The 25,572-nt window shown below is 42.6% G+C and overlaps 1 protein-coding gene across 1 annotated transcript in view; it reads right to left on the bottom strand.

The window, feature by feature from the left end:
* Positions 1–25,572, bottom strand: part of ARID1B (AT-rich interaction domain 1B) — a 420,200-nt gene that overhangs the window by 8,891 nt on the left and 385,737 nt on the right. Inside the window, exons 11-16 of the mRNA XM_007451356.1 lie at positions 24,269–24,378; positions 17,623–17,832; positions 14,229–14,433; positions 8,847–8,985; positions 8,414–8,586; positions 2,523–2,673 (exon numbers count right to left, since the gene is read on the bottom strand). Of these exons, the coding sequence (XP_007451418.1) occupies positions 2,523–2,673; positions 8,414–8,586; positions 8,847–8,985; positions 14,229–14,433; positions 17,623–17,832; positions 24,269–24,378 (988 nt within the window). The remainder of the gene's footprint in view (positions 1–2,522; positions 2,674–8,413; positions 8,587–8,846; positions 8,986–14,228; positions 14,434–17,622; positions 17,833–24,268; positions 24,379–25,572) is intronic.

The following is a 25,572-nucleotide window of genomic DNA, read 5'->3' as shown; positions in this document are numbered from 1 at the left end:
ACACCCTCCGCCTCTGAAGAGAGGCCCCGCCCATCCACTGAGGGACGGGGAGGGCATGGCACATGCTGATGTGAGGTATTAACGAGGGCAAGAAATAACAGGAGGGGCTTCCCTGGTGGTGCAGTGGTTGAGAATCTGCCTGCCAATGCAGGGGACACGGGTTCGAGCCCTGGTCTGGGAAAATCCCACATGCCGCGGAGCAACTAGGCCCGTGAGCCACAGCTGCTGAGCCTGTGCGTCTGGAGCCTGTGCTCCGCAACAAGAGAGGCCGCGACAGTGAGAGTCCTGCGCACCGCGATGAAGAGTGGCCCCCGCTCGCCGCAACTAGAGAAAGCCCGCACACAGAAACGAAGACCCAACACAGCCAAGAATAAATAAATAAATAAATAAATAATCTAAAAAAAAAAAAAAAAAAAAAAAAAAAAAAAGAAATAACAGGAGAAACAAAGAATCAAAGCAGTATTTCTAGGAGTACCAGAACATTGGGATATAATGGTGGAAAATGTTTATATGTCTTACTTTCTCATCATGAACATAAAATGTTCAAGTTTTTAAAGGGATACTTCAAAATCAATCCAAATGACACTAAGTATAGACAAAACTACTCAAAATTTCAAAGTCCTATGACCCTAAAAGGCTACAAAAAAGAATAACAGGGATGATTTACGTACTTCTATTAAATCTTAAAATGGGAATGAGCAATACATTTATTTCATATTGAGAAATTATAAATACCATAAAAATAGCATGTTTAAGAGAGCAATGAATTGAAAACTTAAAAACTAAGCTGGTGTAGTTAGTATTTTGAATCTTGTAAGAAAGAGAATACTTGGACTGAATATACTCCTAAACTGGTCAAGGAGTGAGAATAAGAAGGAAAATAAATGAATTTCTAGAATATCACATGTAAAACAGACACATGGGAAGTTTTTGCTAATGACATGGATATCTAGAAGGTAGCTTACAGTTAGGAGGAAAAAAATATAATTGACATGGATAAAATTTCAGCTGAACAAGTAACACTTTTCAGAAGAGAAAACTTAATGAGGTAAATCCTAATGTGGTAGAGCCAAAATGACTATCAAACCTAGGCCACGCACTATTCCAGAAAGCATTCTAGAAGAAACAGAAAAGCATATTTGCTTGGGTTCCTTTAAGAATATATGTCCCAGGATGACTGTTCTCCGTTTAATCTCATCAGCCTACCCCTCACCCCTTACCCTCACCAAAAGCTTTTCCTGGACCCTCAAAAACAAACCAAACCTTAGTAAAACCCTGATCCAGCACACTAGACATCACACAATGGTAACTGACTAAGGCAGATTTCACAAATAAACCTTCACTAGGAGGTCAGAATAAGAAGTCGAGATTCCTGAGTCACTATTAGAAAGTACCACATGGCTTTGAGCATGTGAGGCTGTGTAACTCAAGAACCAGGCTCACAGAGAATGCTAGAAAGAAACCTTGTTTGGTAAAACAGTGATTTTTCAAACCTTTTTTCCTTTGTGTTAAACCAGGGACACCTCACTACCTAACCTACAGCATGTGTACTGAGGAAAGGGCAGCAGTGTGGACGGAGGCCTCGCCACATGGGATTCCAAGGAAACGATGGAAACCATTGCCTGTCCTGAGAACTGCCTGCGCAGCGACAGTTAGAAAAGGAGCCTTCTATTGCACCTCCACTGGTTTTCTTTAAAAATGTTAAATTGAAGGCTTTGTTTCTGAGCACTTCTCCATTAGGGAGGGAATGAACACGCCAACCAAGGGAAGGGGCTTCTGTTAGGTTAAGGACCAAGGTCAGGGGGCTTCTGCACACAAAGAAGTCCACCCGAAGCCACTATTTAGGAAGCAGCTTCCTCTCAGAGACATTTCAATGACTTTCCTTCTATCTTATTAAAATAATCTGGGCCAGTAGTGCAACCTTACTTGCCATTTTAATATCAAGATGCTGTCCTGAAAAAAAAAAAAAAAAAAAAAAAAAAAAAAGCTGCCCTGGCTTTTCTCAGAGATGCTTATTAAGGAACAAAGTATTCCCTCCCTGTTTAAAATGTTCACAGTGGAAACAACTGAAAAAACAACACCTGGAAGACCTTACCAAGAACCACTACCACTGAGCCTGCTGGCAGCCCAGTGTGGCACCACTGCCCAGACCTCGGCCTCTGGGAGACAGGCTGGCATTGAGGTCACAGGAGGAGGCAGGTGTGGAGGCTCGAGGCGGCGGTCTTGGTGTGGTGACAGCCCTGGCTCTTGCATCCTGAGAGAGGAGACTCTTGCCCTGGCCAGCCCAGCCCCAGCGTATTTCTAATTTGTGCTTTCGGGCACTTGCTAATAAAAATACAGCTGTACTTGGTGGCCTGGGGACAAGGTCCTTCTCCCCAGTCCTGTTACAGTCGTCGACTGAAGGCAGCCACCTGACGCACACAATCCTTTGAAACTCCATCGGCTACCCGGGCTCAGAAGTGTGTGTGTGAGGAGGGCAGTTTCTAGTGAGCCATCTCATCTTCATCTTAGGAAACACTCACCTTCGATCGTAACTGGCTCCATAGGGAAACTGCTGCCGCTGCCCCATGCCTAGACTGGACATCGCTCCAGACGGACTCTGGTTATACATGTCCTGCATGCTGCTGGTGGGCATCTGTCCTTGCGTCATAAACGGCTCACTACTTCCAGGCACTGCAATATTTTCAATAACAGACGAAAAATTAAGCACTTTCAAAAGCCAAAGGGCCCAAACATCCCTTTCTAGTCATTGCTGTTATCCTTAATATGACAGACAACAATAATGATGAAAGAGCATAAGGTCTGGAGTCAAGATGGGCTCTGTTGGGGCAGGATTCTAAGATGGACCCTGAGGTCCCCCTTCCCCACCCCCGTACACACCTTGTATGAGTCTCTCCCTCTGAGTGTGGGTAGAACCTACGAATGTGATAGGATGTCACTCCCAGGATTATGCTACATCACAGGGCAAAAGGGATTTCACAGATGTAATTAAAGTCACTAATCAGCTGGCTGAGCTAACCAAAAGGGAGAGCACCTACATGGGCCCTTTAAATCAGCATCTAGAGGTGAGAGACGAGCAAGTCGGAGACACTCTCCCCCGCTGGCCTGAGAGGCCCATGTGTTAGGAACGACGGAAGCCTCCAGGAGCAGAGAAGGCCCCAGATGACAGTCAATAAGAAAACAGGACCTCAGTCCGACAACTGCGAGGAAGCAAATTCCACCAACAACCTGAACAAGCTCAGAAGAAATGGAGTCCCGGCTGACAGCCTGATTTCTGCTGTGAGCTGAGAACCCATAGAAACTGCGAGGGCATACGTGTATGTTGTTTTAAGCCACAAGTCTGTGCTATGCAGTAATACAGGAAGCAAACACAGGCCCAGATCCATACTTATCTGGGTAAGCTGCTGAACTTCTAAGTTTAATTCCTTGTCTATAAAATGTGGTTGGGAATATCATCTCATGGAATGGTTGTAAGGAAGAGATGAAATATATAGAGACAGTTACTTCCCTTCCCTTTTAGGGAAAAAAAAAAAAAAAGTGAAAACCTTAACATAACCACCCATGCGCTGACTCACTCTAAAATCAGGATGGGGCTTCCCTGGTGGCGCAGTGCTTGAGGGTCCGCCTGCCGATGCAGGAGACGCGGGTTCGTGCCCCGTTTCGGGAGGATCCCACATGCCGCGGAGCGGCTGGGCCCGTGAGCCATGGCCACTGAGCCTGCGCGTCCGGAGCCTGTGCTCCGCAAATGGGAGAGGCCACAACAGTGAGAGGCCCGCATAACGCAAGAAAAAAAAAATAAATAAAAAATAAAATAAAATAAAATCAGGATGAAGAAAATCACTAGGGAGTTAAGAACAGCTCAAGAAGGGATGAGATACAACTATTTGTAACAAGGGGTAGGGTGTCAATTAGGTCAAATATGCAAATGAGCATTAGCTCGGAGCCTGAAGGAAATTGAATTGGGTCATCCCAGAAACTAGCCTGTAGGCAAATTAAATATTTTAATGCGAATCTTAATTGATATACAGTACTACCACCACCTGAAGGTTACTTTTATGTTCCATGGGATAAAAGCCGATTAAAATTTTGTGAGCTGATAAAATTTGTTTGGCTGGTAGAGAGGTGCAAATACTGAAGCCTGACACTGGCAGAATGTGTTTTGCTTTGTAAGGTGCTTTCACATACTTTATACCTTTTACGAGATCTTAAATCAACCTGCAGCAGAACCAGTTTTGAGGTGACTTTCCATTTTACAGATGTAAAAACAGACAGACAGAAATAAGAGAGATAACTAAAGCTAAATAACTTAATTCCCTAACATAAAGAGTTCTTAAAAATTAATAAGAAAAAAGACAATCAAATTAAAAAATGGGTGAACACGTCGATGGACATTCACAGGAAAAGACAAATAAATGGCCGCTCAATATATGAGAAGATGGATGATCTCAGTTATAATTAAGGAAATCCAAGTTAAAACAACTGTGAGACTTTCCCCCTCTCCCAATCTGATTGGCAAATATTAAAACCACTGATAATAATCATTCTTAGTATGGGAGGACCCACATGCTCATGTTAAGAGTATTAAATTGGTATAACTTGCCAATACCTGCTATGATAGGCTATATTTTGGTGACCCCCCCCCCCGACGAAGCACACCTCTGGGTGTTCCGTTCATAGCTTGTGAAGTCCCACCCACTAGGAGGCTGGGCACCGGCAAACGTGACGCAGCAGAGCGTTGTGAGTGGCTGCAACTGAGGCTGCACTCTTGGAGTGCTCCTTCTGGAACCTGTCTACCATGTCACGAGGCGCCCAAGGAGCTCCACGGAGAGGCCCCGTGGAAAGGCCCCACAGAGGAGGCACCCGCCAGCAGCTCCAGGAGCCCCCAGCAGAGCCTCCAGATGACACAGCCATTCAAATGACACCCCAGCTCAGCAGAGCTCTCCATCAGGCTTCAGCAGACAGCGGCCGCCTCAGAGCCCCAGCTGAGCATGTGTGGAGCCCAGGGCCACCCTGCCCATCACAGGCTGTGAGACGGAATCAAGTGCTGTTGCTAAAGCTACTAAGTTTGGGGATAGTTTGTTACAATAGTAGAAGATACTCAGTAACTGAAAAAAGAATTCTTATCCTTTGATGCGGTTATTCTTCTTCTAGGAATCTATCTCACAGAAACACTCTTACAAGTGTGAAAAAACAGCCATACTTCAATAATCACTGCATCATTATTTATAACAGTAAAATATTATGAAACAAACCATCCGTTGCTAGAGCATTAAAAAGAATAAGTAGGACTGTATGTGTAGATGCTAGTAAATATTCAACATATGCTGTTTGGGCTTCCCTGGTGGTGCAGTGGTTAAGAATCTGCCTGTCAAGGCAGGGGATAAGGGTTCGAGCCCTGGTCCGGGAAGATCCCACATGCCGTGGAGCGACTAAGCCCGTGCGCCACAACTACTGAGCCTGCGCTCCAGAGCCCACGAGCCACAACTACTGAGCCCACGAGCCACAACTACTGAGCCTGCAAGCCACAACTACTGAAGCCCGCGCACCTATAGCCCATGCTCTGCAACAAAAGAAGCCACTGCAGTGAGAAGCCCGCGCACCGCAACGAAGAGCAGCCCCTGCTGGCCTCTCTCCGCAACTAGAGAAAGCCCGCGTGCAGCAACGAAGACCCAACGCAGCCAAATAAAAATAAAAATAAAAATAAAAATAAAAACACTGTTAAGTTAAACAATATATAAATATTCATTTACCAGCAGTTAATCAATCAATCCCTCAATCAGTGATGAATTAAGTGAGTAGGTGGGGAAGGCAGGCAGGTGGACAGGCTACTCAGGGCTGCTGAGTCTTAGACTGGGCTCTTTCATCTACTCCACCACCACATTACAGGTCGGCAGCAAGAGCGACAATACCGACACCGACGACAGGGAGCGTGATAGCCACTGATGTTGGTCGTTCAACAAAAAATCAGAGCGCCACCAAGCTCGCCGCCACGGTATGGTGAACCGAGGAATGGAAAACTTTATTATACAGGGGGTAGGGCTGTAAGAAAATATGTTTCCTGTGGGTTTTCTGTTTATCTGCTTTAATTTGATACTAAATATACCAGTACCGTAAGGTAGCAGGTGAGCTGAAATAGACTGGGGAAATGCGAGGCAGAGCGTCCCGCTGAACCACTATACCATTCACACAGTTGATGAAAACACATTGTAGAGCTACCTAGTATCTAGCCAGGTAATCCAGTCACCCCCCACTCCCATGTTTATTTTCATTATAAAAAAATTAGCGGCATATGGAAACAAAAGAAATAGAACTCTTGCTGTCTAACACAGCACATGGGTAGGATATTGGAATACTTCACAATAACTTTTGAAACCAGATTCCAAAACTTAATTATTTTTTTCATGTTATTGTCATACTTTCAGAGTCTAAAAATGTTATACATCTACCAACAGCACTAACGACATGTTCCTTCTAGCATCTCATACCACTAAGGAAGACAGCTAACGCTAACATTCACAAAGCTTTTGAATTTCTGAGCTTATGGATTTATTGCATGTTCTGCAAAATCTTTACTTGGAATAAACAGCTCGTAAACTTTTTGAAAGGAAAAATTATAGATTATCTTGCTTTGTATAACAGATATCTGAAACACATATGAAATATAATTTCATTTCTAATTAAATGGTAATATGCTCAACATCTAAAAATTTGAGATTATTCATTTTTATTTTGCATTGCTCTGTAATACTTGTGAAAGCCAAGGCTTCGGGCTTTATGTTTCTCTATACTCAAGACAGTATCAAGAAATTCGTGTACCCCAAACATCTAAATACAGCAAAAGTACTATTATTTAAGGGATCCCAGAATAAGTACTTCCATAAAAATATTATTCACCATTTTTCTGTACGCTTTTCAAAAAATGTTCATATCATGCCTCAATTTCACAGGACTCAACTGCATCTGGAAGAGTGCCAACAACATTTGGCACGTGGATGCCACTGGAGGAGCTAAAATGGACTTAGATGGCTACAGTCTCAGGGCTACGGGAGTGCTGGGGGCTGATACCCACAAAGGAGAAACCCACCCTGGGTGTTTGCTAATGTCAGTGAGAACTCTTGGTGACCTCGTCCATCCTACAGTTGTCGATACCACTTCTCTGCTTAGTTCTCCATGATTATATCTAATTCCAATGCTCTGCCCAGCTCCAGACATACACTCCACAACTTATCGCCCTGACTTATCCACAAGTCAACTCGGCATTTCCTTCTCTAGCTTGTTCATTTCCCAGATGTCCACACCACAGGTAGTAACAGCCAACCTTATTTCCCTCTCTTTCCCAAGTGCTCACACTCAGGTGGTAACATCTTCACCCTCTCAGTCACCATCACTTGGTTCTTCTCCCCACGATCAGTCCGTCAGCACATCCTGTTGTTTCTACCCCCCAACACGTATACCGCCGGGTGGTTCCGCTTCTCAAGCTCCCTGCTGGGGTCTGACTCCGACCCATCACCTCTCCCTGGATTATGACAGTGGTCTCCCCATCTCCACCCTCACCTCTCTCCAATATGTTCTCCATAAATGTCCAGTTATTTACTTACTTATTTTTAACAAAAAACCCAGTCACCTCACTTCCTGCATAAAACCCCAAACTCATCATCACCATGCCTAGGAAGGCACAAAGGCTCTGCCCCGTCGGCCTCGACGTGCTCAGCTTGCCCCCTGCTCTCTGTGCCCCAGGAGCCTTGCACCTCCTCAAACACACCAGCCCCGCTCCTGCCTCGGCCTCCCCAACTCCCGGCTCCTCCCGGACTGACTCCCGCTCCCCAGGTCTCAGCAGATAACTGACAGCTCCTGTGAGCCCTCTCTTCCCCGCCACCCTCCTTACGAGATGCCCCTCCTTCCATGACCTGCACCCAACATCACTGCTCTTTGTGTCCTTTCTTGCCTGTTTGTTTCCTTCCTTCCATCAACCACCATCCTTAATCATATATATGTGGTTTAACTTACTTTTTGTTTGTTGTTTGTAGACCGTCAACTCCGCAAGGGACTGTCTGGTTTACCAGCATTCTACCTGGCACTCAGCCCCACGCCCAGGTCATGCCATGACGACCATGACACCAACTCCAGGCTGCACTGGGAGCACGTTTGCTTACAATACATACCAGTCACTCTTCTAAGGGCTGTGTTTACGTGCATTAACTCAATTAATCCTTGTGGCCCATTATTATCCCCATTTCTAGGTGAGGAAACAGACGCACAGAGGTGCTAAATACTGTGCCCAAGGCCAGAAATTTAGTAGGCTGGGGAGCTGGGACTCAAATATGTCTCGAATGGATCAGTGAATCAGTCATGGGATGGCAGACAGAAGAACACCCTCTGGACCAACCCTGCACAGAGGCCCCTCGGCATTTACCTTTTCTCATTCCTCCAAAGGGGTCCTTGTTGGGCTCGTAGGGCATCCTGCCCATCACTTCTGGCATGCTCATGCCCTGCTGGTACGGGGTGCTCGGAGTCATGGAGTTGCGTTTTGGGAATGATGAATCACTTGCATCTGAGAATGGGTCGTGCACACTGACTGTACTGCTTCTGATAAGATGAGAGACATGAAAGCTTAACGACAGAGCATTAGTCACCTCCAAACGCTTACTGAGAAAATAATACAACCTTGAAATCTGTACCTGCAAAAACCATCCAAAGTAAATCATATGAATAAAACTAGTGGTAGTTAATATTTACAAAACTCACTAGAGAACACCATTGCCTCTCTCTATAAAAAGTTTGCTCCAGAAAAATGAAAAGATAGACAAATTTGATTTTGTATGGCTCACAGAGATGTTTCAACATACCTTCCACCTTGCATTGGGGTAATCTGTCCATGAGGGGTGGAGGCCGGAGTAGGCGGTTTCAGGTCACCTGGAACCTCTGCCATGGAATTACTGCCAGTTGACTGGGGAGTCTGTGGACCTTGCAAGGATCCTGAGTTAGCTGATAGTAGTAGTACCAAGAGAAAATGGGGGGAAATCTAGAGGTTATCAAGTAAGCTCATCCTTGACAGTTATTGAAAAAAAAAAAAAAAGGAAAGAAAATAAGACATCATCTTATGTAGAAGGCGTTACAAATATCCATTGCGGGTAACAATGTAGTAAAATTAATTGCTCTCACAGTGAAAATTACTAAAAGCTTTTTTTTTTTGTAAACTACTTGGCAACACACTTCAGATGCGAGCCATAAAATATATTTATACCTTTTGACTGGGTAATTGCTTTATCCCAAGAAAATAATCTAATATAAAGAAGGCTTTCGGCAGAAAAATGTTTATTTCAGTGTTGTTTATAATGCAGATAATCTGAATATCTGAGAATAGGGAAAAATGGGATGAAAATTTTGGCCTATCAATTTGATGGACTATTAGAAAAATTATCTGGGTCTTAGGCAATGAGAAGTGTTTACGTTGTAAAGCAATGATACAAATTAATACAGAGCTTTATATCATCTCAATGCCTTCTCAATGTCTGGATATGTCTATGCTGTCATTAATAGTCATCTTTAGAGCTATGCAATCATATTTGTTATTTACAGAACACAAGTCATATTGGTTTGGAGTTCTTTAATGTCGGTATCAGAGTTACAGGACTTGGCTTTAACTATAATTACATTATAATAACAGAGCTCAGGATTGAGCAGATCTTTTAAAAACTTAAGTGGGATTCTTGCAAATAACTAACCCCACCTGAAAACATAATATTTTAAGGGCTCTTGCTTTATCATTGATCACAGTCTTTATAGCATGTTAGATGTTCAACAGATACTGGTTTCACTTATTAATTAAACAACTACTAATTGAATGAAGAAAGTGCTTGCTATATTGTAGGCTGTTTTCTACAGCTGGATGCACCAAAGACGGAAAAAGCCAAGAGTTCCTGCCCCCATACAGTTTGCAATGACTACTTTCAGAACGGTAACCCTAACAAACAGAATTAATGGCTCTTTGTAAACAATAATATTGCATATATTATTATCCATAGCTCCTCTCCTATGAAGTTCCAAAGGCTCACCACAGCTACCACCACCCACACTTTAGAGGAACCGGCGTTGAACAAATCACTGGAGACTATGGAGTGTGCTACAAAGGCGTGAGAAACAGCAATGAGCCTGTTGCTTCTCCTCAGAAAGCCTCAGCTGAGCCCAGACTTCGCTAGCGAGGCCAGGTCTGCCTGGTCCTGGGTCCTGGCCGTGTCGAGAATGAACGCTGACGACTACTGACGGCCGACTACGCTAGCCAATGGGGAGCTTGTTCCATAACATCTCCCCTGGGTGCCCAGGGCTGGAGTGACTCAGGGACGTTCTCACAGGTGCCAGGAAGACTAACTTCAAAAGAAGGTATCTTCTTACATGTAGATACCTTAAAATAAAAACTTACCAACTCATGCTTACAAACCAAATTTTGGTAAAACCCTGGAAATGCATATTTAAAAAGGAGATATAATAAAAGAAAAAAGTAGAGTCTTTTACAAACGTATAAGGATAACCCTACACATATGACTGCACCGTAGAGCTGGCAGGAGAAATAACTGGTTTCTTAAATCAAGAAGCAGATTGTACAGCAGTCTGTACATCTTCCGTGGAACATGGCTCACAAGGCTGTGATCTCAGAATGACCCTTATTTACAAGTATTCACATTTACAGCTAATAAGGAAAAAAAACAGGAAAAATTCTCCCCTCTTGCCAGTGTGTCTTCCTTTCCTTTTAGGAAAAAAAAAAAAAAGAAGGCAGCCAGGAGGCTGGCTCTCCAGGATATCCCTACCTTGTGCCAGAAGTTACAGATGTATACTCGAAAGTAAACAATGCAAAGGTTACTGAAGGTTAAGTGCATCCACACACTTGAGACTGTACAGCCAGACTCCTAGCTGGGAAGATAATTTACACAGCGTGAACCCGGTGCCCCAGTTCCGGCTGGGGGTTACTGGAAGTAGGGTGGGGAGAAGAGCAATAGCCTGTGTGTCCCAGGTCTACAGCGACCAGAGGTCACCCAGAGGGCACCTCTGTTTATAACCCGAGCCCCTTCCTCATTTATCTTCCCACTGAGGATTCCCTAGTTGGAACCATGACAATCAAGTTCTGTGACATCACCCGTCAGCTAATAATAGAAATGCAGTCAGCCACCTGCCAGCAAAGATGGATGGGTTTTTGGTTACAGACTTACTAACTGAAAGTGGAGCTTCCTGCCACCTCCCCGCACTCCTCCCAGGCGGGTCCCCTCCCCGCGCCTCCCCCACTCTAGCTTACAGGCAGGCCCAGGCCACCTGGGGAGGCGATTCCTGTGACTGTTCATTAGATCTCCACAAACTTTCACAGTCTGTTATAACAAGAGCCCCGCGGGCACCTCAGAGATGCAACCACACCCCCAGTCCTTGCTCAGGCTTCATTCAGGAGCCTTCCTTTGGCTGACTTACTCTAGTCCCCGGAAGACACAACCTGGATCTCTGGCCTGAGAAACCACACAGCCACTCAACAGTGAAGATCCTGGTGCAGCCCCCAGGGCTAAGGGGTGATACCTCTCAGGGGCTGACAGGATTGAATTTCAGATCAGTATCAGCTGCGTCAAATCAAAACTGGAATACAGAGGGATGACTTAGAATGCTAAGTCATTAGCACTTAGGATTTAAGTTGGTTCAGAATGACCATTTGAAAAAACCATCTAGAATGTTTCTTAGGAATCTTTTAGTTGTTTGCCTGGATGTACTGGTGAGGAATAAACTACAGTTATGTTCTTATGGGAAAAACTGACTTCAAAGAACACAAACGTTGGTTGAAAATCGGTTTAAAAAAATTTTGTAGTATATGAGGCCCTGACATGGCAAATACCTGGGAATAATTTGTTTGCCTTCTCTGACAATAAAAATGTTTCAGAGGCATTTTCCTTAATGATAGGTCTGGAATCAAAGAGGCCACAATGCACAGATGCTGGAGGAGATGCCTGGCCTTTGGTTGACAGGCTGATGGTACTCACTGCCCTACTGCCCAGTCCGTGTGTCCGTCTCTCTCGCTGAGCGGTGTGCAGAGCACATGAGCCAAGCAGACTGGCCCTGTGCACCCTGCACGATGCCTTCCAGGCCTTGCACTGGCTGAATGGCTAAACTCAGGAAGCTTTCCTCCCCTGTTTCCTGTCTCACAGGACTTGGGCTCCATTTGGACCACTAAGAAGAATGTATTGTCAGAAGTGCACCTGCAACCCAAGCTCTTTTGTGCAGTTAAAGCGATAATGTTGCCATAAAAACGGTAGTTTAAAAAAAAAGTGGGGGAAAGGAAAGAGCTGACTGTTAAGAGAACAGGCCCTGTACTTTCTGAACTATCTATACCTCAGTAGGATTTCTTGTACTGAAGCTGATGCACACTGGGAGAGCTATTCTCCATACAGAAGTGCAGACCATTCAGTGACATGAGTTCTTTCCTGGCAAATAAAATATACCTTTAGATCTTTGCAGACATTGCCACTTTGGTCCCTACACCCCACCGGGTTTTTATTTTGGAAAAATAGTTTCAGAGCTGTTCATAGGCAGCTTGTTAATGTTGTGAGATTTTCAAAATTAGATTTCACAGTTTTTAAAGTACACCATAACTGGCAAAGGCTGTGAATCTTTAAGGGTGGGGTTAGAGAGGAGGACTTCTCTATTTGTATTTAGAACCAACAGATCTATATCTAGGTATGCTCATTACAAGTGCACCTTGGGCCTGAAAAGTATTTATTTGAGATCTCTAAGTGGCCTTAGATATTAGCATCGCCATCCAGATATCAGCTAGAGAGAATAAGTAAAGGAGAAACAACTCCTTTCTTTGGCTCACAGATACCACGTCCTATGTGTAAACAGTTTACCTATTACAATGCTACTTTAAACACAGGTGTAGTAGGTACATCTAGCTCTCTAATGCCAGAGCGAGATGTCTGAGATCAAGGCCCGGTTCTTTCACTCACTAGCAATAATGGGCCAGTCTGCTTAGATTATTTATTTATTGAATTTTTTGAATTTTATTTTATTTTTTATACAGCAAGTTCTTATTAGTTATCTATTTCATACAAATTAGTGTATATCAGTCTGCTTAGATTTTATGTGCCTCAGTTTTCTCAGGGATTTTAGAAAAGTATCTTTATCACAGGGCTAACATGAAGATGAAATGATAAAGCACTTAGAAAAGTGTCTGGCACACTGTCAGTGCTCAAGAAATACTGGCAATGAGCTACGATCATTTGACTGCAGAGCAAGCCTCTGCTAGGGGAAGTGGCAGGTACAATCAGCCCCATCTTGTATGCAGGACAGTGTGACTAAGCGTGGACCACCCCAGGGCTTGCACACGGCCAGAAACAGACAACAGAATGATCATATTTAACTAGAGTGAGGTCACCACCCAGAACTAAGGATGATGCAAGTTTCTTCCCATCTCTAATACCATATTTATCAGAATATAATGATTCAGTAATATCAAATTTGAAACACTAACAGGCAGAACAAAAGCTAGCGGGAGAGCTGAAAGAATGGCAGCGTCTCCAACAGTTGAGTGAAGAGATAGGAGAGAAGGAAGGTATCATGAATATGATTTTGCTTATGAGAATTTAAGTGAATCACCATTATTCCTAAGCGGTATTTTAAGATTCCTGACCTTGGGGTCAAAGTTAACTGGAGTACTGTTTCTCAGAAATAGGGCTATATAGACCTTTATCATGACAGTGTGTTGAATTCCCTACAAGCAAAAACTTAAGTCCAAATTCCATTTTGTTAACGTACAAATCGGAGTGTCTCTGACAGAAGCAGAGCTGGTAGGAGCTGGCTGTTAAATCTGCAGAGTGGCGTTTCCAGTATTAGCACAGGTTACTGGGGAGACTTATTTTGACAGTTAGATGGAATATTTTAAAATAATTGTATAAGGAATAAAGGTATAAAACTCAGAATTCCAAAGTCTACTTTGACTAAAAAAGGTAAAGCAAAAGAACAGTGCCTTCAAAGTGCTGACCAGAAATGACAATACCCCGAATTTTATTCTTTCTTCCCTTAAGCACTGCCAACGGGGTCTAATTAAATAGACAAGGCAGAAGAGAACACCCCTGGCTCTCTAAGATTCCAGTTTGCTCTGCTGGCTTTACTCCGAGCGGCCTTCTTAGAGCCTGGGAGGGGCTCCATGGGGGCGGGGTCCCCGGCTCGGCCGCCGCTACAGCTGCAGCACCACCACTTACCAGGAGAGGGCGGCTGGAGTTTGGGCTGCTTCTTGGTGTCTCCCGTGCTGAAGACTTCCGGCGGGGGCTCCTCCCCTCGCTCAGTCTTGCACTCAAAGGCAAACAGGTACTGAATATACTGCTTTTTCAGGGAGCTCGCTGCACTGCTTGAAGTGCCAACATTTAGGTTGGTTGCCAGCTCACGCCACTTCTTGTTTTTATTAACCTGGCCAAAAAAAAAAAAAAAAAAAAAAGAGGCAGGATCATTGGTTTGCAGCAAAGTGGCTTGTTTAAAGCCAGGAGACAAAAAAAAAAGCACTTAATGTCCTGTTTTACTTTTTTTTTTCTTCACTTGCCTCTTTTAACTAATGCTCATTATTCCCACTCAGTAGTGCACAGACAGCATTTACAGTTATAAAACCATTAAGGAACCTGCTGATAGCAACATAAAAAGCATTTGCTCGTGGAGATTCTTCTGCCTGGTGCATCTTCTAAAGCCTCACACTCTTCCAGAGCTGGTGCTGTCCGGGCCCAGCAATTTATCTCTGACCAAATGTACGCTCTCGCTCACACTCATCCCCACACCACCTCTTCTTATCTTAAAAAAAAAAAAGAAAAAAAAAAAGGTGTCTAAAAAACTAACGTAAGAAGCAATAACAGAACTATTTTGCAAGTTAAGTGTTTGAGCCTTAATATGAAAAACAATATCTTCTTCCAACAGCCTCAAGCTTCCGGAAAGATGTGCCTATAATTTTGGTCCGCGCCCAGCCTCTCACGAGGCTTTCTTGTGGTGTTGGGTGAATAAGGCCCCAACCAAACGACCCCAACTTAAAAGCCCGGCCGAAGCCATCAGCCCTGTCTGAGCTGTGGAGGCACCAGGTCGCTGACATGGTAGCACCTGTGGGCTTGGGAAGGGGTGCAAAGGACTACCCAGGGTTCCCAGTCACACTTCGGATGGAAGGAACACAGCTGCAAAAAGAGAAGAGAAAAAAGGAAGGAAATCCTCAAATGTTATAAAAGGATTCGAGGAATTACTTTAACCTTTTGATTCCCACATGGGAACACAGTTACATGACATCGAAATACGAAGGAAACGTGAAGGCCTGCAAATCCTTGGGGAATATTTTGCCTTTAGACGTTTCCTGTGTTAAGTAGCATAGGTTAAGGGGACAGTGAGTTTTAATGAAATGTTCAATTTCTGGATTCAAACTTTCTCACAAAGCTCTTTATGTCCATTTACTTAGTACTAAATGGTGCATGATAAACCACGGAATACTACTGGGAATGCTTAATGCCATTTTTGTTACTTAACGCCAGGCTGCAACAAGCAGGCTTGCAATTGCTTCCCAAACAGTAAGCAGAGCGCTGCCTGATATACCCTGAATGAGCTGATCTATCTGTGGCTGCAGCACCTATTCCAACCACATCTGATGGCCACCAGGTAGAGCGCAAGACAGGGTGTGAGCAACAATGCTGCCAAGGAGCTCATCACCACTGTGAATCACTGCTACGTTCAAGCAGCTTCATTAGCTAAGCCAGCAGAGTCCTGCTCACAGACCCAACGTGGGAATACACACTAGTGACAGAGTGAGGTGTCTAGACGACCCCTACGCTTCTGCGATGGGTGAAACCCAATTGTTTAGCGTCCTGGGGAGGGGATTCTAAAAAAATCTGTCAGGGGGTGTAGGTGTAAAGAAAGAACGGTCAGGGGAGTCTATGCCCATAGGAGAAATGTCAGGGGTGTCTAGGTGCAGAGAGGAAAGGTCGGGGGGGGGTGTCTATGCTCAGAGGGGAAAGGTCAGGGGTGTCCAGGTACAGGGGGTTTAAGTGAGAGGTGTGTATCCTGACCTCTCCCTTCACTGACCACCACTCACACCTGGTCTGCATCCTGTGATTTACCATCTGATCAGGCAGTCTGGAGTCAAGCTCTGATTGCTTCAGTTGTAGGCCTCAGGTCTCGGGTGGGAGGAGGCACCTCAGGGAGGGCTGAGAACAAAGGCCTCTCCTGCATCCCCAAGAGCTGTGTGGCACCGAGACCAGGGTGGGCCCTCAGTGATACCTGTGGATTACATGACCTGCCTTTGGGTAGCGAGGCCCCGCACCAGCTGAGGCCCGAGCAGCTACTTTCATTGATCCGGGTGGGAGCCCAGGTATTGACAGGTTTTAAATTCCCCCAGGTGATGCTAATGAACAGCTAGGTCTGAGAACTAGGGGCAGATGAAAGGGCTTGCGTTTTTGCAATCAGACAGACTTGGCCTCACCACCTAGCCTGAGAATCCCTGGGCCACAACATTGTACAGTCGGCCTTCCGTGTACCTGGGTGATGCATTTGTGAATTCAGCCAACTTCAAAGTATCAAAAAAAAAAAAAAAAAAAATTCCAGAAAGTTCCAAAAATCAAAACTTGCATTTGTACCAGCAACTATTTAGGTAGCATTACATTTTGTTGGATATTATTAAGTAATCTAGAGATGATTTAAAGTATACGGGAGGTTGTGTGTAGGTTATATAAATAAGGGACTCGAGCTCTGAGGATTCTGGTATTCGTCGGGGTCCTGGAACCAACCCCCCCCCCCCACCATGGACCCCAAGGGACAACTGCACTTCATCTTGTTACATCTCTTCTTCAGGGCTGATGACCTTGCATTTCACGGGTATTGAGAAAAAAAGTGACAAGAAAAAGCACAGTGCCCAGAAAGCAGTGGGCACTCCCCGCTTAGGACACTTTCCCCCATTCTACTTCGGGACATGGATACACAAACCAGACCCAATGCTAAAAACTGGGCTGAGACTGGTGAGGGAAGTGTGGCCTCTAGGGCACAAAACTGAAAGGGGAAGTGCAGGGGAGGCATCTGCACAACCCCAAAACGAGCGCCTCCTGGAATTCTGCACTCCGGGTGCCACTTCTGCCCATGCCAGTCCCAGCCCTGTGAAAAAGGGACAGCACTGCTCTTCTTGTCGCCCAGGTACAGTGGACGTGGTCTTAGAAGTAGGACTTAGTTTTCTTGCTAAATTGCTCTGGAGAGAGGGAAACAGTGAATTTTTGATTTATATCTAATCTAGACAACTTAGTCATTTGCAGAACATTTTTATTTACTATGAAATTCTGACAGAATCAGTAGAATTCTGGAGCTGTCAGGGACCCGAAAGCAAAATCTAGCCCAAATGTCTCATCTTACAGATGAGGATTGAGATCCATATAAATGACTGAGGTCACTCTGCGAGTGGGCAGCGGATCCAGGTCCCTGGCCCCAGCACTCTCCCCCTGCAGCACATGAACATGGATCCCAGTAAAGGTGACCTTCCCAGGGGCTTCGCTTTTTCTTTGTGCGAAAAAAATTCGAGTCTGTATATTCAAAGTAAGCTGCTGTAAGAGCTTATCTATAGCATCTCCTCATTCATTCATTCATTCTCACCTGTGCCAAACCTCCAATCTCTTTAACGCAGACGTAGAGTCGGAACAGGTCCAAGGGCTTCTTGCCCACCGCAGGCAGACTTGAGACCGGGGAGCCTCTCTCCTCCATGAAGGTGAGGTATCGGTCTACCCACAGCTTTCTCTCTGGCTCATTCCCCAATTCATACACCTTTGTGATCTTTTCCCCCGTGGTGGTGGATGAGCTGGACTTCTAGAGCCCAGAAGGAGCATTTGGAGACGGGGCATGGGTGGGCAGAGGGAAAGGGAAGAAGGTAAGAAAAAAGTAATGGGCTACCGAACACAAGAAGAGAAGAAAATTTAAAACTACTGCTAATCACACAACAATTAGGAATGAAGGCTACTAGTTCAGGCACAGAGTATACATTGTCTTAATTAAGGATTTACTTTGACTTTAAATAAAGGGCCCAAACTCCCCCTTTTATATACTTGAAAAGCAAAAAGAAAGGAACAGAAACTTTTTTTTACTTTATCGATATAAGCGTTGAATCCCAGAAGGCAAGATTCCAATGAGGCCTCGCGTCATTTTTAAAAACGAAAGGGTGCTAGCTCACTGAATGATCACAGTGAATTTAAAATTTCACACGTAATGTTACGGAGCCCTAAAAAACTACATGGTCTCCTACATTTCCTTGTCAAAATGAGGATGGCCGATGTGTGTCTTCATTAAAACTAAATCATATGGAGGAAGAGCAAACGCGTGGTACTTGCTGAAAAATATAAGGTAGGTCACATGTCACAGGACCCAGTGGTGTGTGGGCTCTACACTCGAGAGCTTTGTAAACTAATGGCCAGCTGAAGCTCTGGCATTCGCTCCTAACGACCTGCTTTCCCGACTTAAGATTTCTTGAACTTCTCTGCCAAGGTTAAGGGGCTGTTTAGATATTTTAATACATTTCTTAAGCAGCCATGTGTTAATCACAAAGACATGTGCTATTTCATACTCCCAGCATATCTATGGATAAATACACACGTTTACTTTCATGTGCCCATTTGGTTTATACTGATGCTCTAATTCTTGGCCTTTTATTTTCCTAACTATGTATTTGATTCTAAAATGTCAAAAGTTGCTGTTTCATAAAGAGCCCAACTGTATATTTTTCCTTTCTTTTATGTCTCTGTATTTGTAACAATATTTGTGCACTTGTAATATCTGCAACTCCGGGATTATTGTGCAAAACCACTTGTAAAGTCTCGATAAAGATTTCCTTGGAATAATAATATACTTCATTTAGTCATGTTTATTTACTAGGTTGTCATGTGCAGTGTATAGCTCTTATTTTAGATGGAGTTTTTCTTAACACTTTTCCACTATATTTAGCTCAAGATAATTTTAAGCATACTGCTGAAATGGGGGCAGTGGTGGTGGTAGGGCCTGAGAAAGGATGCTTGAGAATGAAACTAATCAAGCTGGTGAGTGGCAGAGGTCCCTCCAATTAACACGTAATTTCCCCAAAGCTGTTCTGGCTAAAATTTTCAGCCTTCGGCTTTAGAATTATTGAAGCATAAAATCTTTACATAAAATATATAAAACTGGGTAATACAGTTGATGTAAATAAAGTAGAGTGGTAGGATAAAAAAAAATAATGTGATCTTTCAGAATTTGATGCTGAAGCTAAAGAACAACTCACTTAAAAGTTACTGTAGATAAGAACTTAAAGTATGTATACATGTTCCTATATATGTCTATAAACTCATGTACATACCAGATTATGGAACATACTCCATAACCAAATAAGTTTTTAAAATTTATTTACCATATTCTCACACCCAAGGAACATCTGACTCGGAAAAGAAACTGTTCTAACACATTTTACACCGCGTTCTCATACTGGGAACGTTTCAGAAACTTTGTCATCATTAATGAGGTAGTTATGAACAGGAGGTTTCCAAATCATAGTTTTGAAACTTTGTCTTTATTGGGAGGTACACTGAAAACAATGGACCCAATCTTTTCTTAAAAAAAATAAAAATTTGAAAGAAGAACCAGAGGAAAAAACCATTATCACCTAAAATCAATTAAAACCACCACCATGAACCTCCCCCTTGCATCTCATCTGTGAAGAACTGAGAGGAAAAGTCTGAGATTCCATTTAAAAATAAGAGATATAAAATCAGTCGTTTCAGTTTACAGTCACTCTAGGTGCTCCGCCAACAACCCGAGTAAAAGATCCAGCTGCTGTTCCCGGCCAGGTCCTCTCTAAACCCAAACTGTGGAAGGGCTCCAGAAGAAAGTTAATCGTGGCCCAAGCAATGAGACTGTGAAGTGTTTGTTCCTATCTATGAAGGGAGTGGATTCTCGTAACCTGAAACTGGCCTAAAGTAATGATTTACTTAGTTTGACTATCCATATTTTAACTTTTCTTACCTTTCTTTGTTAAGTGAACTTAAGTTTAATTAACTTCTACATATCTCAATTTGTTCTCATAAAATTAGAAAACCTTAATGAAGATAACAGTTTTTAATAGAATTGTTTTACTTTTCATAGTTTTTAGATCCTCAAAAATGCATTTTATGGTGCCATAAAGTAAAAAAATGCATCTGTGTGAAAAGAAAGTGGTCAGGCCTCAGTTTTATGTTAGGTCCTAGAAGAGGCCTCCCCTGATGCCAGCAGCTCCCTGGTCTGAATCATCATCGCAAGCTTTATTTGTCCTTGGTGGCCCCTGGCCTCACAGTGCATAGAGGCCTATGTTTTGCGTGGGATTAGCTGTCTGCCCTCCACTCTCCTGACTAGACTTTAAGTTCCACAAGGCAGGAACTGGGTTGATCCTGAATCACCAACAGTGACAGCACACTGACGGTACTCAGTACATTATTTGCTCTGAGTGAATACTCAAATGGACAAGAAAAGTCTGAAAAGTCTAGCACCATCCAAGTAAGAATTAACAGCTGATTAAAATATTCTATAAACAGGTTTTCAGTGAGTGAAGTGCTCAGTGAATGTGGACACAATCTAATAAGACTGAAAGCTGAGAAGGGATTGGTGGGCAAGTAACATCTCCATTCCCAGCTTCCAGGGCTGCACACTAGCCCATTCCCAAAGTTAGTATTTGGGTGCCCAAACAGAGAAAAAGGACATTAAGAGAAAACAAAAGCCCTAGGAAATAAAGACTATACACTTTATCCCTGATCAGGCTCAAAACATACTTTTTTTGTTCAGAGACATTAATTATGATGTGACCTTTGAATAAACGTCATTTACACTCTACCCACTGAACAATGGGCAAGAAAACTAGCCCCGAAGAAAGCTGGTTAACTTTTTCAGGCCACTAGCACCACCTCATATTGCTCTGGTGTTGTAAAAATTGTATCCTACTGCATGAAACAGTCGTGGAGGCAGGAAAAAGAAATGGAGATAGCTGAAAAATTACAGCAAGACATTATTATGGTGCCACAAATGTTTTCCTTGCATATAACTTAATTAAGTCTATAAGTACACTTCTCCTCAAGTCTTTAAAGCAGATTTACATTTCAGCAGTCTTTACCATATGCCTGGTAATATGTGTATATGCATGTGTATGTGCAAATGTTTATTTTTATTTTAGAATGTTTTGTTAACAAAACAGCGCTGGTCCATGGCACACTGTCAAAGCATAGAACATCTTTGTTATTTAGTCCATTGCAGGCCTGCTATTAGATAGGCTTTATTAGAAGCACTGTTAGGAGCAATTTTAAGTACAAATTAAAGTTGTATCTCAGAAAGAGAAGTTAAATACTCTTCAATATATATCTGCAGTGATTTGATAGCAGAGATAAGCTTAGGTCCTGCATAACAATCTCCCTTAGTTCCTTTCTTGAATGAGCATCTCATTAGAGGGTGGTGCTGTTTTTTCAACACAGAGCAATCTCTAACACCTCCCACTACCTCAAACCACATCTTCTGCTGTTCCCTTGTTCTAAGACAGGAGCCAGAAGTTTGCTTGTAAATTCTTAAACAAAAAAAAATGATTATGGTACCGGGAGAGATAATGTATGTAGAAATATTAATGAAATCAACAATTCAAGTTTTCTTTTTTCTCATATTTAAGTAGAAAGGAGGGTTTTGATAACAGTTTCCTACAGGACTTATTGAATAGAGATAATGTGACTCGTAACTTAAAATAAATATCTCAATCATTCTTTATAATTCAGAAATCAGCAAGATGGAAATTTTAAACCTATAATATGGTCTATTAGTAGTCTTTAATAAGTTATTATTCTTAATTATTATCTTAAGGTTTTAAAGATATTTTCAACCTCTGAAATCTTCCCTTCTGAGCCAATAAACAAATGTTTTTGAAAAGTTATAGCTGGGGTTCTACCTGTTAACTTGATAGTATCACTGATTCAAAAACACTTTTTCTATGATTAAAACAAAACACCAGAATAGATCATGGGACCGCCCCTCCCCGCCCCCCAATGTTGGCTGCCTTCTGAGACTCAAAGCAAGTAACACAAAGATATCAGAATTAAGGAGCTGCACTCTCTCTTCCATTAGTTCTGCATAATCCATATTAGAAGCATTTTTCATTTCATCTCGGTTGTTGAAAAAGCGAAACATATGTCTACAAAGGAGGTAACAGCGAATATTGCCCTTTCTTCCTCTGCAAAGGAAAATGCTGGTTATACTAGAGCTCCACATGAATTTTACAAACATTTAGTGGAACTACCAAGTCTTCAAACCTTCAGCTCTATCTGCTTAAACCAGCGAATGGATAATTAATAGCAGCCTCCTTTTGGGGTTTTGACTAGATTGCCAGATTCTGCAGTCAGGGTCCTCTTCCCTCCAACTTGCTTTTCCTGAGCTCTGCTCTTCAATACATTGTCTTGCAAAAATTAGCGCATTAATTAAGCCTGCTTGGCAAGTAATTGCATGTTAAGATTTTTTTTTTTTTAAAAGATCTTTTGATTTCTTATATGAATGTAAAATAAAGGTTACGAGAGTGCCATTCTTCTTTTTCAATGGCACAGAATTAATTTCTTTAGTAGGAAAATAAAGGCCTAGCTCTACAGACAGAAGAATACTAAGGCTAAAAAAATTCCCTTATATGCACATTTCCATTTTTGTTTTTTAAAATATCGTATGAAATCAACACTTAATATCAAGATTATGAGCAGGCTTGTGCAGGATATAATTTTTCTATCTCAACTGATTCTAATGTAGGCACACATTAATCTAAGAGAAGCATTCCAACTATTCACATGCACTAACATTTCTACAACTTTTCTGTTAATTTCTGACAAGCAGATTGAAACAAGGCCTGGCTTATGATATGCTAAACTGTGCCCAGAGTGTAATATTTATATTTTCAAGATAGGCAGTTTTGAAATAAGATGTTTCGGACACAATAGCCGATGAAAGATTTAGGCCAAAGGCCAAACTTATCATATACTCCATGGCTGCTATTAGTTCCCATGTAAATGGACAGTTAACTCATTTTAAAGATCTTCTATAAGCGCACAATGGATTAGACATTTAAACAAAGTCATTGCGTGAAGGAGTTTGGACCCAGTAACACAATCACATGCTTCGTATAGAGACGCTTCTTTATACCAGTGGTTTCATTACCAGCAATCAACTTATGTATGATGCATACAAACTTTACTCATTTTGTTACTACTATAAAGAAAACCCTTTCATGGATAAATTATGAAGAAAAAGTCTTATAAAACAAATAAATAAGCAAGCATTAAAATAGAATTAATTATCAAAAAACCCCAAAAAAACAAAAAAAAACAAAAAACCAGAGCCACTTACAGGGCTTGATGGAGTCTTTGGCCAGCCTGGGCTGCTAATGCTATCACTTTCATCTCCATGAAATGAGGAGATGCTAGCAGAGCTGGGGGACATTGGGGAAGGGACTGGCAGGTTGCCGGGGGTTGGGGGCTGAGAAATACCCTGAGAGCTGTAGCTATCCTGTGGTAGAGGAAAAAAAAAAAAAAAAAAAAAAGACAAAGGTAGGGCAAACTTTATTTAAAATAACAAAAAGCACATCCAGTTTAACAGACTAATTTTTATATATAATAGATATAGATATATATATAGATATATATATAAAGACATGTACAAACAAACACACAAAACCACACACATATAAAAGTATTAAAACAACATTCTTAATTAGTATAACTTGGTAAGTTTGCTGGATGCTGGATAAGACCACTGAGCCACCATGCTTACTTCAAGCTTACATGGAATGCTAAGCATGGGTTACCCCTTATGAAAGAAAGAAAGGAAAAAAAAAAAAAAAAAGCTGTTCACCTTATTTATCAAATAAGGTAGGAAAGCAAAATATTAAGTATGTTGTTGTTGCTAAGGCGGCCAAAACAGGAAGCTATAAACTGAAGGCAGAGAAAATGGCTTCAAGTACCAATCAGGCGAGATCCCTTCCGTCTCCCCACCCCCGAAGCATTTCTCTGGGTGGGTCCTGTCCCTCCACCCCTCTCCCCCAGCCACGAGTTAAATGCCATAAGAACTAGTAACTTTCAGATCCACACCATGAGGGGGGCGGAGAAAGAGTACTGCAAACGTTTCGCACAAGATGGAGGCATGCGGAAGAGAAGAAACCAAATGAAAGAAAGTGAGGAGAGAGCCACACGGCAGCTGCAGCGAGCAGACCCCACAGCACGTGCAGAGGAGAGAGGAGTACCTTCGACTTGCTCTCCGGCTGTGCAGAGCCTTCTTCTTTACCATCTGCTTTGAGAGGCAGGGGCAGTTTGGATTCACCAGGAGACATCATATCTGCAAGACCCATAGATGCTAATCGAAAACAGGAGAAAGAGTTTGGGATTATACATGATGTGTCAGGCTGTGCTCCCACTAACACAAGCCACTGAGTGATGGGGCACCCGAATTTCCCTCCAAGGAAGGAAAGAAAAAAGGAAAAAGAAACTGTAACTCAGAGAATACTCATTTCTGAAATCTAAGTAGCATGACATTCTGGCAATCCTTTTTTATCTTAGGGGGAAAAAAAGCAATCATTTACTCAAGACCTAAGCCACTGAAAGTCAACTTTTATCAATATTATTTTTTCAAAATTATTACAGCTTTAATAGAGTAGGCGCAAGTAGAAATATGCCCAACGTCTAAATTGCTCATGGGGGATTCAAATGCTGGATATGTCTATTTTCACTGGTGGACTAGAGGATTTATTGCTTTCTTAACTTCCTAAATTCACATAATCCATAGTTTGTAAAATCATTTACCACTTTATATTGTTTCATGTGAAAATCGCATCTATTACATATGGCGTAGGCTACAATAAGGGAAGGTGGTTGTAACAGATGACTTCAAAAACAATAATCAAAAGTAATTTTTGAAGGAGAGGATTTCTAATTATTTTGCAATGGGGCTGGTTTCCTTTCATTCTGGTGCAGTGCACATATGGATCAGTCCTCAGCCTCAGCTCAAATGCCCAGGTTAGACACCCACACCAGCTCAAGTCAACCCTACAGATCCCAGGCAAAACTCATTTCCTAGCTCCTGGCTCAGAAATTCAATCAAGTTCATTTAGGCTTTAGAATGAAAGGTTCACCAAAGAACAACGGATTTACACGCATTTATTGCAAACGCTACTAGATATTTTCAAGTCAAAAATATGGATTTAGATTTCCTTTTAAAGGAAGAACAAGGCTACAGTAGGGAATCAGTGTAGATATCCGGGGAATAACAGCTGAATTTCTACAGAACCCCACTGTGCAAACCATCTGCACAGCACTGGGCTGTGAGTGTCACACCACACAGCTGTGTGAGGAGGCAGAGTGAGGAGAGGTGGAAGGAGAAAAGGGAGAGGGGAGAGAATCACGAGCCTTGTAAATGAGTGAAAAACCGAAAACATTCCCATTTCAAAATAAAATAAACCTTGAGGTTTTATGAACAGGACCCATTTTACATTCTGCAAATCAACGTGCTGGCCTAACCATGGCAGTGCACATGCAGCATAATGGGCAAAAA

This window comes from Lipotes vexillifer, unplaced genomic scaffold, assembly GCF_000442215.2.
Source record: "Lipotes vexillifer unplaced genomic scaffold, Lipotes_vexillifer_v1.1 scaffold935, whole genome shotgun sequence".
NCBI lineage: Eukaryota > Metazoa > Chordata > Mammalia > Artiodactyla > Lipotidae > Lipotes > Lipotes vexillifer.
Note: the sequence above shows the minus strand (reverse complement) of the source record. Positions and strands in the feature narration are given on the sequence as shown.